General features: G+C 44.0%; 1 protein-coding gene across 1 annotated transcript; it reads right to left on the bottom strand.

The window, feature by feature from the left end:
- Positions 1–2,620: 2,620 nt before the first annotated feature.
- fzd8a (frizzled class receptor 8a) lies at positions 2,621–5,381 on the bottom strand. Its single transcript, XM_071415121.1, has one exon. It carries the CDS (start codon positions 4,918–4,920, stop codon positions 3,169–3,171), a length of 1,752 nt encoding a protein of 583 aa, XP_071271222.1. The 5' UTR covers positions 4,921–5,381; the 3' UTR covers positions 2,621–3,168.
- Positions 5,382–16,954: the final 11,573 nt, after the last annotated feature.

Here is a 16,954-nt window from a genome sequence, read left to right as displayed (position 1 = left end):
CCGTGTTGAAATATTAATCCAATACCTAATTACATTTGTGTCCCTTTTACTCTTTTGTGATTTTCGCACACCACAACGTGTTGATTGGGGTTGGTGACATATAGACTGATTATAGCCAAGAGATCAGTTTTGATTTCTGGCTAGCAAATGATCTGAGGTTGGTGTCAGAGTTGCTGTGTGTCCTCCATCCTCACTAAGGCTTTGTACTAATGTATAGGTCTACTCCACTCCACATCTCCCCTCACGCACTAGGAGATGAAAAGGCTGTGTGTGTGTGTGTGTGTGTGCGTGCGCATGCTTGCGCTAAAGATCGATGGCGTTTAATAAGCATAACCTGGCTCTGACCCTCTGCAGTCCTCTGTGTTGCTCCTTCATCAAACACTGTGATTAATATTTAATGGCCTAGCCATGTCAGAATGCATGCATCTCTTAACACGTACGGCAGAGAAAGGAACAACATAAAGGCTACGAATGCTTCGCCTCACTGCAGCCACTGATTAGGAAATCAGACAAGTCAATCGCTGCAATGCAATGGGAGGTTGTTTCTTGCCTCACTGCACAAAGCTAGAGGATTCAAGATGAGATCTGTAATCTTGTTGGTGAGGATTTCACTCTGTTAATGGTTGATATTAGGTGGAAGGATAGGCTAGCTACCTTCTTCTCTGTCTGATACCACAGTGGTGATACATTGTAGGCTATTTACACACTGTATATAGATTTTCTTCTATTGTGTTATTGACTGTATGTTTGTTTATCCCATGTGTAACTCTGTGTTGTTGCTTGTGTTGCACTGCTATGCTTTATCTTGGCCAGGTCGCATTTGTAAATGAGAACTTGTTCTCAACGGGCCTACCTGGTTAAATAAAGGTGAAATAAAATACAAATAAATGTGCCTATTATTCTGAGTAGAACACAAAGGTTATTTCCACCAAAAACACATGCATGCTTTAATAAATACAGATTTGAAATGGATTCAGGTAGCAATCCATTGTGTGACGAAAAGTGTCATCTCAGAAAACAAAAGGGAACTATATGGAATCCGAAATGTGGCTTTCAGCAACCAGAGCCCAGTGTGTGCGGTTCATAAGGCCAGAGTGGACAGCCATTTGGCATTTTGGAGTCACTTCTGATTACGATGTGAAGCTCATCTTAACGACACTCCCAGGGAGTCGCAGGGTTCAGGTTTTACTTTCTTAGATAACATCCCCAGATTTGGGTTACGATCCTCTTAAGAAACAGACGGCTCTCCGATAATTACATCTTGTGACAATCAGCCAAGCCAGGGCTTGCCCCATTGCCCTGAACCGCCCGCTTGCTCAATAGACGTACGTGTTAAGAGGAAATCAGATGCACAGCTTTCTTTTTACCACTAGGTGGGAGTATGAAATCATGTCTGCGTCAACAAGGAGTGGTTTTTAAATTAAACTGTATAGACCTAAGTTACCTTTGCAGGATAAGTTTGGCCAACTTCATGTGCGTAAAGTTAATAGTAACACAAATGAATAATTGTTTCCTCAAAACTGATAGTTGAAGCTCCAGGTCAGAGCATAGATCCCGGTAAATGAAAACAAAAAGTGTCATAACTTTGTAATAATAGTGTTATAGCTGTAGGCTTAGTTGTTAGTTAATAGGCCTATCTTCATTCCAGACATTCTGTTATGGACACACCTCATTTAGGTCCAGTGTTTTGACTCTAGCTAGCTTTAAAACACTCTCAATTGACATCTCTGTCCATTGCATGGATCTTCATCCAACTAACGCTTAGCCCGGCCACAAAACATATAAGAGCCTTGAAAAATACCTAAAATATCAGAGGATCACAGTCACATTTGACATTTTGCTGAAAAAAATGTGCTTATTTTATGTGGGGTTATATTGTATCATCTTATGCCAATGCATTGGGGTTACTTGGACACAAAGATACATTTGCTGCAAAAACGTCTGTCCCGGGGCGTCCTAAGATGTGACATGATGTGAACAGACCAGCTGTGGAGCATTCACTGCCATTTCAATATCATGTCAAAACCCTACGGTCTTAATAATAGGCTACATAGAGAGTTGAGGCAGAGATGTTTTGATTCAGCTTTTTAAAATGGGAAGAGTTGCAGCTTCAGCAGCTCTGCTCTGACAAACCAAAGCGAGAAAGGAGCCCTAAAGTTCTTTTAATTCAATAACGGCGTCCATCAAAGCAACAACAGCCGCGCAAATTGGACATTAGGGGATCCTTGGCGCATCTAACGGACACTTCTAACTACATGTCACCTTTATTCTCTGCCATTAAAAAGTGAGATCAAAGTCTCCGACAGATGAAAAGAACCCATTCCCTACATTTAAACTCTATTCAACTTGGTCCTCTTTTAATCAATTAAGTAGCGGGCCTATGCAAGCATGTGAAGAGGTTGAACCATTATAGAGAGGGGATGCTTCAACTCAACCCCTGCCTCTAATTACGAGGCCGATGGTTAAAAGGGTTCTCTTTGCTGCTCAGATTCACAAAAGCATCTATTACAGCGGTCTTCAACATGGTGACTGACTGACCGCAAGGAACCACCAAATACCGAGTACCAGTAGGGAGTGATTTGTAGCAGAATCAAATAGCTTTAGAAAAGTTACACGGAAGTTTTACATTTATCAAAATGTTTATTTTTATTGTCAAAATAAAAGTCATATTTGCTTTTTTTTTTACAAAGAGACATCTTCTACACTTTATACACATTTACAATAGCTTATACATTTTCTTTTATACAGAATTTACAAGTTTGTACATAACCATTATATAAATACATCTTTATAATTAAAAAAAATGACACGTATAATATTTGGGCACTATTAAGGCTTAATTTAAACCATCTTTGATATTGTTCTGATTGATTTATACAATTATATCTGACTGGCACTGTGTTAAGGTTATCAATCAGTCCTTATAGGGTTATGAACTAAATGTTTCTTTGCGTAAAATGAAAGAACACATAATACCCATGCGCCCAGAAATGTCAGTCTGCGCGTTCTATACATATGAATGGGTAGGAATGAACCCTTGTTAATGCCAGGTAGGTTACAATGTTATAACCAGTTCTTCAACAGTATGTTAAAATGCTAACTGGTATTAAAAGAGTGCTAGCCAAGCTCCGGAACAATTAGTCCATTAGTCCATCCATGGGTTTCTTTTCAAACCTGTGACAATGGCATTTGCTTTGGGCAAGATACAGAGCTGGCGGTACCCGATCTCCAGGTTAGTCCTGTGCTCACGTCACTATACATTGAGCCACTGGTGCCTTTGCTACCCCAACAGCAGCGCGTGCAGAAGGTCCTCCATGATTCCAGGGTCTTCCCCGACCATATCCACACGCCGGACGTGATGCCCACCAGAAGGCACATAAAGTACTTTAACATGAAGACAGCATAGTCCGGCTTGTTCAGTTCATGCTCCAACAAACAGGAGCAGTTGTGGGTTATCTCCCAACTCTGTCTGTTGTGCTGCTCATAGAAGTAACAGGCCACTATAATAGTGGCAGGTACGGTGTACAACACTGTGAATATCCCTATCCTTATCATCAACTTCTCCAGCTTGTCTGTTTTGGTGCCACCCTGTTTGATGACGCTGCGTATCCTGAACAGGGACACAAACCCGGCCAGGAGGAACATAGTGCCGATAAATAAATATATGACCAGGGGGGCCAACACGAACCCTCTCAGATTGTCCAAGTTTTGATTACCAACGTAACAGATTCCAGCCACTGAGTCCCCGTCCACAGAGCTGAGGGCCAAAACAGCAATAGATTTCATACTAGGGATAAGCCAAGCAGCCAGGTGAAAATATTGGGAGTAGCTGGCTATGGCTTCGTTTCCCCATTTCATCCCAGCAGCCAGGAACCATGTCAAAGAGAGAATGACCCACCAGATAGAACTGGCCATGCCGAAGAAATAAATCAAAAGAAACACAACAGTACAGAGTGCAGGGCCAGTGGTCTCATAGTGAATGTGTTCCACGTCATACTCCCGGTTGCAGGCCACCTTTTCGTGTCCAGCGATTAGTCTGACGATATACCCGATGGAAACAAACATGTAACAGGCGGAGAGGAAAATAATGGGTCTCTCTGGGTACTTGAACCGCTCCATGTCTATGAGAAAAGTGGCAACCGTTGCGAACGTGGACACAAAGCATAACACGGACCACAGACCTATCCAGAACGCGGTAAACGTTCTCTCGTCTTGCGTAAAATAGGGGTTATGGCAGGGCATGGCGCAGTTTAAAAGCTGCCCGGTCTTCACCCGGTTGTAGAGGTGATGCCGGTCAGTGTTTACCGGGACCATGGGCGAAAGACACTTGCACTGCGGCTCGCAGGGAGCCGGCGGTTTGTATTTACCGGGAACACCGGGTCGATTATGTCCTTTGTTGTTTTTATTAGGGTTAAACGTCTTACCCGGATAGTTGGTGGGCTTAGAAAGGACCGGTGAAACTGTGGTCGAGTGAGTCCTATTGTAGTCCATGCATAACATCTCCGGATTGCCTTGAACCGGTAGCGAGTCACATTTCATTCTGTCTGGCCAGGGAAAACCATACTGCCTCATAAGAGGCGCGCAGCCTGCCTTCGCTCTCTCGCAGACGCTCCGGCACGGTGGCAGTGGTTTCTTATAGTCCTCTAGGCAAATAGGAGTGTACATGCTGCAAAGAAAGAACTTGAGGTCCGGCGAGCACTGGATTTCAACCAGAGGCCAGAACTGGTGTACCTCCAAACCCGCCTCGTCCTGGGTGTCGTGATTGAACTGGTTGGGCATGTAGGTATAGTTGTAGCCGATCCCCTTGCACAGAGGCACGGCAATCTCTTGGCAGGTGATCTCCTTCGCCGTGGTGCCGCTGGATCTCGGTAAAATAGCAAGTGCGAGAAGCAGGTATATCCCCAACAGGTAGCACTCCATCCTTTATCGGATCCCTCTCCTCTGTTGATAAAACAGCAGTACAGTAGTCCTCCTCTGCTTGCTCCTGTCTCTTGCCAGAACCAGAGCGCAGTCCAATTAGATCGTGTACAGTGAACCCATCTCGCTTACTCTTTTGGCACGGAGTTGCAAGCAATTTGCAAACCGTGTATACTTTCAGAGGAGGAGCGGGAGGAGAAAATATAGCCTTCAGGCGAGCAGGAGCAGTCAAGATGGCTGAGGACTGAGGAGAAGCGAGAGATGCAGAACACCCGTCTTTATTTCCTTGTAAAAAAAAGTGCTATGGTTATCCTGTAGCTTATCCTCGACCAGGCCTCTTTCCCCTCAATTGGTTTGCATGCTCCGTTTAAAACAATTATAGAAGTTTAAAATTCGTGGCTACTGTTTCTCGAAAAGCAGTGGCTACATTCGTTGTGTGTGTTCTATGTTCTATTGCCCATACAATTCGTGGTGCCACAGACGCCACGTTCAGTATTTATATTGGAGACGTGAAGTCCTTCCCCCATGCTCCGTTGACAAATCAGACAGCAGGGGCGGGACTTTGGGATAAGTCAATCAAGTTTTCTTCGAGCGTTTTGTTTAATAGCCGTAGTTTGTTTTTCAGTTGCCTACGGTAATTTTTGACCAATTCCATTATATATGCGATGGAGTGTTCGTGTAACACAAGGAGTAAAGGGAGGTGATTATTGAATAGGTTTACCAGATGTAGAATAGAAACACCATAATAGTAACACAGTAATAACACAATATTGATCACATTTATATAGGCTACTGTAATTTGTATGAAGCTAGAATGAAAAGTAGCCAGTAGCCACACTAAAAGTGAAAATGCACCTTTAATGCACACGGTATTTTCATTTTATACCTTTGTCGATTTTCAGTTTTAAAAAAAATCACGATTGACACTGATAAAAATACTGTGTTCAAAAGAATTCAAATACCACCACGACCCAGAATGAAATGGGAGCCCTTCTTCAGCAGGTTCATTTGCGCATGAGAGGGCTGCCCAGGGGGTTGTCTGTCTGTGAGAAAGGGGTATTTATTGATTAATTGAGGTGCTGATGTTTTGTTTAGCGGTTGTATAGGGCTCACGCAGGGGAGGTAATTGCGTGAACGCCAAGAACAAGCACCACAGTTTGTAAAACACTGGCAGAGCACCACGTACCCCCTGCTTCCAACTAGTCCAGTCCAGTTTACTCTTTGTAAAGTGATGGTGTAGTTTGCTTAAATGAACTTACAGCCTACTGCAATAAACAATTGCTACTTTGTTTCATGACAATTCAGTTTTTCGACATAAGCTACCCTGATTAGTGTCGAGCTTTGTTTAGGCAATACATTAATGAACATTATATGTTAATGTGACAAACATTGGATAAATCAATGTATTTTTACAAAACATATTAAAGGTGTAATAATATGTTTATAAATAGCCAATGGCTCGCCTGCCTTAGCCATATAGCCTACCCCTGGCACGGTCCTTTAGTATCTATTAGTATTGAATGCAGAACTAAAAACAAAACCTCTTATTGCAGAGTGTTTAAAGGCTGACAACAGGTGTTTGGTTTCTGAACGGACCATTATGAAACAAACTAGCAGAGAGCGAGCAGATGACTATCAGAATCACTTACACTGGGATAGGGTATTACTGCTGAACACATATTAATTAACATGGAGATGGGGGCTATGTGTGTTCCCTCCATCCACCAACTGGACCCTCACCACCCTGGCCCAGGTTTTCATCCCAAATGGCACCCGATTCCCTTTATAGTGCGCTACTTTTGACCAATGCCCTACAGGACCTGGCCAAAAGTAGTGCACTGTATAGGGAATAGGGTGCCATTTGATACAACCCACATCCGCAGACTAAATCCAGAGTTGGGTTACTCACAGCTCCAGCATTCCAAGTTTGAAAGGGTAGAAATTTGATTACTGCATCTGTTCGTAATGTTATTATTTTCAATTCACTACTGAGACTCTCGGGTGGTGTGGTTGGGTTCCGAAGTGATACATGCTTCCCTTATTCCTTTATGCTGCACTTCCCGCATTTGTGCTCAAAGACCCAGCGTAGCAGACCCAGTGTAGAAAAGCAGAGCCCCTGTCTGAGGGGACACAGAAAGCATTCTGTTACCTAGATATGCAACCTCTGAAGACTTTTCTATGTAGCCTGCATTTGGCTTTAAGTGTTTGATAAGCTATATACAATATTAAAGCCACGTCAACTCAAATTGCACATGTTGACCTAGAACTAGAGTAATATTAAATGCAACGTTTATTTACATATACATCAAACGTGGTATCTTGTCGTGTTACGTGATGTTTAACAAGGATGATGTAAGAATCAGTGTATTTTATTCTCCCGTTATCATGTCCAAGAATTCGGCGAGAGCTTGGGACTATAAGGTATTTTTGTCAAAATGGAGTTATTGATATAGCCTTGTTCTGTTCAATGTTCTCAAAATAATATAAGATAAAATAACTGACATCATTCAAACCAATGAGGGTTCAGAACTTTCAAGCCAATTATCTCAGAACCATCTTTTTGCAGATGGAACCTTATAGTCCCAAGAACTCGAATGAACGATTGAAGCAGAAAGGTGGTGGAGTTAAGGTTGAGTAGTATTGTGTTTGGGTTGGGGCCAGGTCTTTGTCATGTGAGGGAATTTTCACATGCAGCAGACACACTAATCTAATAAAATAACACACTTTAATTCATCAGTCTGCCTGTGTGTGTAGAGAGATGCTACCTATGTTCTTTAAAGACATAGTGTGACTGGGATTAGATCTGGCTTACTATATGAGATAAGAACAGTCTAAATGGGTGTTTACCTTTGATTAGGCTCAGAGGCAGGACAATATCAACCAGACGTGTGGTGTGTGCGTGTGCGTGTGCGTGTGCGTGTGCGTGTGTGTGCTGGAGGAGAGATATCCATTACTCTTCCAGAAGCGCCAATAAACACCAATGATCGAGATGTGTGAAAACACACACACACACACACACACACACACACACACACACACACACACACACACACACACACACACACACACACACACACACACACACACACACACACACACACACACACACACACACACACACACACACACACACACACACACACACACACACACACTACAACAATAATAAGGAGGGAGGAGGAGGGAGGGCATGGTCGAATAGGTGTGATGTGAGACAGTGTGTTGTTGCCACTGTACTCAGTCTGTTCCAACAACAGGTAATGATTCACTGTGTGATAAAGGGTTCCATCCTGATTTACAACCCAGACTGAGACACTGAGTTACTCAGTGTCAGGGAGCATGTGAAAATGGCCCCTATAAGACCTAGTCAACCAAAATACAATTGAACTCATTAAACTAATGAATGTGTTGACCCAAGCAGTTTTTTCTTCACATTGAAAATAAGACTATTTGTGTGTGCGTGTGTGTGTGTGTTGTATGTGTGTTTGTGTGTGTGTGTGCATTGACTTAACCCAGAGATGGTGGGAAAGATACGGTAATACAACTTTATCTTGTATAGGGCTAAGCACTCAGACAGAGAGACGTTAGCCCAATCTACCAAACACAATTCCAAGAACCTACAGTGGGGAGAACAAGTATTTGATACACTGCCGATTTTGCAGGTTTTCCTACTTACAAAGCATGTAGAGGTCTGTCATTTTTATCATAGGTACACTTCAACTGTGAGAGACGGAATCTAAAACAAAAATCCAGAAAATCACATTGTATGATTTTTAAGTAATTAATTTGCATTTTATTGCATGACATAAGTATTTGATCACCTACCAACCAGTAAGAATTCCGGCTCTCACAGACCTGTTAGTTTTTCTTTAAGAAGCCCTCCTGTTCTCCACTCATTACCTGTATTAACTGCACCTGTTTGAACTCGTTACCTGTATAAAAGACACCTGTCCACACACTCAATCAAACAGACTCCAACCTCTCCACAATGGCCAAGACCAGAGAGCTGTGTAAGGACATCAGGGATAAATTGTAGACCTGTACAAGGCTGGGATGGGCTACAGGACAATAGGCAAGCAGCTTGGTGAGAAGGCAACAACTGTTGGCACAATTATTAGAAAATGGAAGAAGTTCAAGATGACGGTCAATCACCCTCGGTCTGGGGCTCCATGCAAGATCTCACCTCGTGGGGCATCAATGATCATGAGGAATGTGAGGGATCAGCCCAGAACTACACGGCAGGACCTGGTCAATGACCTGAAGAGAGCTGGGACCACAGTCTCAAAGAAAACCATTAGTAACACACTACGCCGTCATGGATTAAAATCCTGCAGCGCACGCAAGGTCCCCCTGCTCAAGCCAGCGCATGTCCAGGCCCGTCTGAAGTTTGCCAATGACCATCTGGATGATCCAGAGGAGGAATGGGAGAAGGTCATGTGGTCTGATGAGACAAAAATAGAGCTTTTTGGTCTAAACTCCACTCGCCGTGTTTGGAGGAAGAAGAAGGATGAGTACAACCCCAAGAACACCATCCCAACCGTGAAGCATGGAGGTGGAAACATCATTCTTTGGGGATGCTTTTCTGCAAAGGGGACAGGACAACTGCACCGTATTGAGGAGAGGATGGATGGGGCCATGTATCGCGAGATCTTGACCAACAACCTCCTTCCCTCAGTAAGAGCATTGAAGATGGGTCGTGGCTGGGTCTTCCAGCATGACAACGACCCGAAACACACAGCCAGGGCAACTAAGGAGTGGCTCCGTAAGAAGCATCTCAAGGTCCTGGAGTGGCCTAGCCAGTCTCCAGACCTGAACCCAATAGAAAATCTTTGGAGGGAGCCGAAAGTCCGTATTGCCCAGCGACAGCCCCGAAACCTGAAGGATCTGGAGAAGGTCTGTATGGAGGAGTGGGCCAAAATCCCTGCTGCAGTGTGTGCAAACCTGGTCAAGAACTACAGGAAACGTATGATCTCTGTAATTGCAAACTAAGGTTTCTGTACCAAATATTAAGTTCTGCTTTTCTGATGTATCAAATACTTATGTCATGCAATAAAATGCCAATTAATTACTTAAAAATCATACAATGTGATTTTCTGGATTTTTGTTTTAGATTCCTTCTCTCACAGTTGAAGTGTACCTATGATAAAAATGACAGACCTCTACATGCTTTGTAAGTAGGAAAACCTGCAAAATCGTCAGTGTATCAAATACTTGTTCTCCCCACTGTATATGGCATTTAGCAGACTCGTGCTAAACCAGCAGTGCTTGTTAAGTCTTAATTAGCTGTGTTTGCTCAGCCTCTCCTTTCTATAGAGATGGAGGAGGTGGCTGGAGGCCTCAGTGTGCCCGGTCGTAGCCCCACTTGGAGACTCCCCATATGGGTCTGTGTGCTCAGGGGTTGGCCTGCTAATCAGTTTCAGGTGGGGCTTGGGGTGAGGCTGGGGTTGAGGCTTGTGGCTAGAGCTGGGGGCGGGGATGGGGGTGGGTGCAGGGGTTGGGGGTGGGGGCTGAGGGCTTGGTGGCTGGGGGTGGTGGTAAGGTTGAGCCTGTGGCTGAGGCTGGGGGGGAGGTTGAGGCAGGGAGTGTGGTGTAGACTTAGGGAGTGGGTGTGTAAAGTTGTGGGAGAGCCTCCTCCACTGTGGAACTCCGAGGTGTCGGAGTGTGTACCCTGTGAATTACCTCACCTTCGGTCCATTACCTTAACAAACATGGCCAACCCCTCGTCCCCTCCAATCAGTCTACTGCTGGGAAGAGGCAGGGCAGGAAATCCTCCCTTAGCTACCTCTGTGTGTGTGTGTGTGTGTGTGTGTGTGTGTGTGTGTGTGTGTGTGTGTGTGTGTGTGTGTGTGTGTGTGTGTGTGTGTGTGTGTGTGTGTGTGTGTGTGTGTGTGTGTGTGTGTGTGTGTGTGTGTGTGTGTGTGTGTGTGTGTGTGTGTGTGTGTGTGTGTGTGTGTGTTCATTCACACTATGGGCCATTAAATGCTGTCAAGGGAACTTTGGTGCACAAATCAACAGGGTTCATTATTTACGACTATGTACTGTCAAAAAATGTTCAGGCGAGTAACACAATTATGCTTAACAGAAGCTGTTTTTGGTTATAATCTTGGAACCACTGTGCGCTGTACGTTAAATGAAGCGTTGTGCTACATGATTATTCCGTTTCCCTATGTATTCTTTGGTATGTGTCTGGCTGGTATGGTCTGCTATTTGACACCCATGTCAGATTTACCGCTCCTCTTGTAAAAGAGAATGCATCTTGTTCTTTCTTAGTGAGCCCAATGAGAGTTCCCTTCCTCCCTCCAGGAAACACACACAGTGAAAAGCTTTTTTAACCTGGTCCGTAACTTGAGAGGAGGCCTAGTTTGCCTGACACATGGAGAGCGAAGTTGCCTTACTGGTAAAGAGAGAACAGATGGAGGGAATACTAACCTAGAGAACGCTATCCCATAATTACTTTTCCTGGCCTCAGTGCCATCATTATACCATAGATAGACATTAGACATTCTGGAGGGTGATATATGTTCTACCAGAGCTGACCCCTGACCCTGTCTGGATGTCCGGGTTACGTGCCTGGGTGTGTGATGTAGTGTCTCCTCTTTGTAGGGCTAGCGAGCTGGGGTGGGCTGGACAGCCAAATTACTTTCCTTTTTCGTATGCATCCAATTTTAGAATATTTGATTAATTCCTCTCCCCTATCCCTCTCTTGAAATTGCTTTTCCTCTGTCCTTCCTCTTTACAGTAGAGTGTATAGTCACATGTCAGACAGAGTTCATGATGTCCTCCTGACCGTGGCAGCTGGGTGGGACAGGTGTCGCTGCAGGTTGTTAAGTAGACACCACCTTTACCTGGGTGTCTCAAAGTGTCAAAGGTCGCTGCTGACTAATTTAATTGTTTGCTTGTATCTCTCTCTCTCGCTCTCTCTCTCGCTCTCTCTCTCTCTCTCTCTCTCTCTCTCTCTCTCTCTCTCTCTCTCTCTCTCTCTCTCTCTCTCTCTCTCTCTCTCTCTCTCTCTCTCTCTCTCTCTCTCTCTCTCTCTCTCTCTCTCTCTCTCTCTCTCTCTCTCTCTCAGGGAACATGGTCTCCCTTCCCCAATACCACCCACCCAACCAAGAGTCTCCTCTCTGCTCTGCTCACCCCAACTCACTACAGATGTTCACCAGGAGAACTTCAAACACAGATCTCTCCTCGTCTGCAATTCCCCAATTCAGTCAGTCATCATATGAACTGGATATGAAGGCAAAATTAATAAATAAGCCCATGTTTACTCACACTGTTTTTCTATATAAATAAACATCTCTTAATCCTAGTGCTAATGAGCATTACAGGTGCCCAGGGAGGTTCGCTTGAGGTGTCTGCCTGCCTGTGTGATATGTTTGTGTGATATGTGTGTGTGTGTGTGTGTGTGTGTGTGTGTGTGTGTGTGTGTGTGTGTGTGTGTGTGTGTGTGTGTGTGTGTGTGTGTGTGTGTGTGTGTGTGTGTGTGTGTGTGTGTGTGTGTGTGTGTGTGTGTACAAGGGGAGTGAGGGCAGCCCAGCCTGTCTGGTGAGAGCTGAAATGTCTGCAAGGTTGTTGTGTTGTACATCTGCTCTTGCTCTCTCTTTCGCTCACCAAATTTTGGATCCCGTCATTCTGCTTTGACGTTCTCTCCTCTATATAGTAGTTTTCCATCTGGTGGTCATCCTTGCCCTCGCCATCTGTTCTGCAGTCCACACAAAAAGATGGAGAGAGAGAGAGAGAGAGAGAGAGAGAGAGAGAGAGAGAGAGAGAGAGAGAGAGAGAGAGAGAGAGAGAGAGAGAGAGAGAGAGAGAGAGAGAGAGAGAGAGAGAGAGAGAGAGAGAGAGAGAGAGATGGGGAGAAGGAGAATGAGAAGGGTAGAGAGAGAGAGAGAGACAGAGAGAGACAGAGAGAGAGAGAGCTGGGGGGAGAAGGAGAATGAGAAGGGTAGAGAGAGGGGGGAACTTTAGGAGTGAAAGATCTGTCTCTCCCATCGGCCCTAACACATGGACATGGATGACCTGAGACTACATGTGATCATGTGTTACACACACACACACACACACACACACACACACACACACACACACACACACACACACACACACACACACACACACACACACACACACACACACACACACACACACACACACACACACACACACACACACACACACACACACACACACATACACACACACACACACACACACCATTCATCTCTCCATGGACGTGTAACACCCCCACACTTCAAACTGGTTCATCTGCCCCCTTCTACCCAGAGTGGCAGGCATGTTGATGCCATACTGAATAATGAATGATGGACATGATAATGAATACCACAATTACCTATGTGGCTTGGATATGTTTACCATATTATTATAGATGAAATACTGTGGGGGACTCACAACTAATGGTTGACTCTCTGGTGTTGATGGTGATGCACTCTGAGGTTGTTGAAATTCTGCTCACGGCTGTGTGTGTGTGTTGCTTTCTATTGCTGTGTGTGTGGTTGTGTGTGTGTGTGTGTGTGTGTGTTTATGGTTCCCTGTAGCTGATGTTAACCTTTGAGCAGCACTAGTAAACCAAGGTTTATTTATTTAACCTTTATTTTAACAGGGAGCCATGCTAAGACCAAGGTCTCTTTCACAGATGAGCCCTGTAGATAAACCTTGACCTCTTGCTGGTCCTCCCACAGCAGTTGGCTGTGTCCTCCCACTGCATCCACCATGAAAACATTACAACCCTTTCACTTTCCTACATTCAATGTTATAAAGGCACTAAAGACAGTTACACATTCAGAGCCCCTGGGATTTGAATGGAATCAAGAAGGGGTTATCTTTATTGCACAGTGAGAACTTAGTAACACATTCCAATTACAAACATAACGTGCTGTGCTTCATAAAATGTCCTTCTGTTGCTGCATCTCCCCTGTTGTAAGTTTCCGGAACTTGGTGTTACTTTTGCAGCCGGGGACACAGAGATAGATACAAATGGGATACCACTAACTCAGCTAAAAGGTCACATAGAGAATATCAGTTTGTTCTCTACAGATAGGTAACATTTTACCAAAGAGATGATGATTAGACCAACCAGCCTGTGTAAATGTAAAATGTACAGAGTGAATCATTTGGATAAATATAGCATCAGATCATTAGACACGTCTTTGCCCCAAATGGCACCCTAACACCTTTATAGTGCTCTATGGGCCCTGGACAAAAGTAGCCCACTATAAAGGGAATAGGGTGCCATTTGGGATGCTGGCCACTTCTGTCCTGATAAAGCCCACATGACTGTTCGGTATCAGAAGCCATGTTGGTGGTGCGATCCAATTCCTCTCCAGTGTCACTCTGGTTTGTCACAGACGTAATTAGGGGTGCTGGCCTTTTCATTCGCACGAGAACAGGGAACACAGACAGTGACAGCAGAAGTGTGTGTTTGTGTTTTCTGGTGTATTTCCCAGACTAGAAGGAGTGTGTTCATGTTGATAGACGTGTAAGTCGCTCTGGATAAGAGCGTCTGCTAAATGACTTAAATGTAAATGTTTAAGGAGTGTGTGTCCTGCCTTCCTCAGTCCTTGATCAGCTTCTATAATGATACAATACAGATTAAAGCAGGATTTCTGCCCAATGATAATTGGACTAATTGAATTCACGTATAACGACACGGCTAGGCGTTTCTGTATTGGGGTGCATGGCACAGGGGTGTTACTTAAATTAGGTAGGGGGATGACAGAGCGGAGCTCCTTTGAGGTGAAGGACTGTTTTACTATGACTGATTGAATCAGCGAGGTAAGGTAAGATGGAAACGCAATAAAGATTTCACTCTGAGTTGTAGATGTTATCTGGCTGTATAGATATAGAGGGAATCACAGAGGCCTTTATCAGTCAGTGACAACATTAAGATAGCTATCTCCAGACAGAATGGATTAGGTAAGTGGACCATTGTACCACAGACTGAGATAGTTGAAGTGCAAAGTCAAGATCAATATTGTAACCCAGCAGTAGTGTAGTAGTACACACATTTTGGCCAAAAATTCTCAAAGGATCCCTGTGTGAAAAATTCTATGAGAAACAGTGACATACACTCAATGACCTTAAATGATGTATCCCATATTGGTTTTTCACAGTCAGGCCAACCTAAACTGTACAGTCAAGCTGTCTTATACAGTAGTTGGCCTACTATTGAAACAGATAAATTAGGCTGTCAACTGAGTCAGAAATTCACAGGTTTCTGATAAAGAAAACCTGCTTTTTTGCACTCAAGTCACACTTTTTTTTAAAGAGAAAAACAACAAAATTGGATGTTCTATGTCCATAACAATACTTAAACTACAGCTGGAGACCACTTTTGACGTCTGGGAAAAATCTAAGAAATGTTGATTTGTTTTGTGTAGTTACCCTTTAATTCAAATGCACAGGCTCATAGCACTGTTTTTTGGTTAGCAGTGTTTCTGCAGCACATGAGATTAAGTTTGCAAAGATGGACACTGTATTGATGTAAATAATCATGATATCATTCTGTCAGGTAGGCATAGGATAGTTTGTAGCTACACTGAACAAAAATATAAATTCAATATGCAACAATTTCCTAGATTTTACTGAGGTACAGTTCATATAAGGAAATCAGTGAATTGAAATAAATTCATTAGGCCTAATCTATGGATTTGACATGACTGGGAATACAGATATGCATATGTTGGTCACAGATACCTTAAAAAAAAGGTGGGGGCTTGACACATCTCCTTCGCATAGAGTTGATCAGGCTGTTGATTGTGGCCTGTGGAATGTTGTCCTACTCTTCAATGGCTGTGCGAAGTTGCTGGATATTGGCGGGAACTGGAACATGCTGTCGTACACGTCAATCCAGAGCATTCCAAACATGCTCAATGGGTGACATGTCTGGTGAGTGTGCAGGCCAGAAGAACTGGGACATTTTAAGCTTCCAGGAATTGTGTAGAGATCCTTGTGACATTGGGCCATGCATTATCATGCTAAAACATGAGGTGATCGAGGCGGATGAATGGCATGACAATGGGCCTCAGGATCTCGTCACGGTATCTCTGTGCATTCAAATTGCCATCGATAAAATTCAACTGTGTTCGTTATCCGTAGTTTATCCCTGCCCCTACCATACCCCACTGCCACCATGGGGCTTTCTGTTCACAACGTTGACATCAGCAAACCTTTGGCCAACACAATGCCATACACGCTGTCTGCCATCTGCCCAGTACAGTTGAAACCGGGCTTTATCCATGAAGAGCACACTTCTCCAGCGTGCCAGTGGCCATCGAAGGTGAGCATTTTCCCACTGAAGTCGGTAACGACGAAGAACTGCAGTTAGGTCAAGACCCTGGTGAGAACGACAAGCATGCAGAGACGGTTTCTGACAGTTTGTGCAGAAATTCTTTGGTTGTTGCAAACCCACAGTTTCATCAGCTGTCTGGGTGGCTGGTCTCAGATGATCCCGCAGGGGAAGAAGCCAGATATGGAGGTCCTGGGCTGGCATAGTTACACGTGGCCTGCGGTTGTGAAGCCGGTTGGACGTACTGCCAAATTCTCAAAAAACGACATTGGAGGTGGCTTATGGTAGAGAAATTAACATGAAATGATCTGTTAACAGCTCTAGTGGACATTCCTGCAGTCAGCATGCCAATTGCATGCTCCCTCAAAACTTTAGACATCTGTGGCATTGTGTTGTGTGGCAAAACTGCACATTTTTGACTGGCCTTTAACTGTCCCCAGCACAAGGTGCACCTGTGTAATGATCATGCTGTTTAATCAGCTTCTTGATATGCCAGACTTGTCAGGTGGATGTAAACAAATCTGTGCACAACATTTTTGATGAATACGTTTTTTGTGCGTATGGAACATTTCAGGGATCTTTTACTTCAGCTCATGAAACATGGGAGCAACACTTTACCTGTTGCGTTTATATTTATTTCATCTAATAGTTAACATTTAATTGAAATGGTTTTTGGGAAAGCCTTTCCATCTACCAGAAGACGGTTAGCACTGCTATATTTTTCCTGTTCCTATA

The sequence above is a fragment of the Salvelinus alpinus genome, chromosome 8 (assembly GCF_045679555.1).
Source record: "Salvelinus alpinus chromosome 8, SLU_Salpinus.1, whole genome shotgun sequence".
Lineage (NCBI taxonomy): Eukaryota > Metazoa > Chordata > Actinopteri > Salmoniformes > Salmonidae > Salvelinus > Salvelinus alpinus.
This window is presented reverse-complemented; position numbering and strand designations above follow the sequence as displayed.

What these genes read in the sequence shown, in the direction of transcription:
- fzd8a (XM_071415121.1), bottom strand. Translation starts at nt 4,920, where the DNA reads ATGGAGTGCTACCTGTTGGGGATATACCTGCTTCTCGCACTTGCTATT.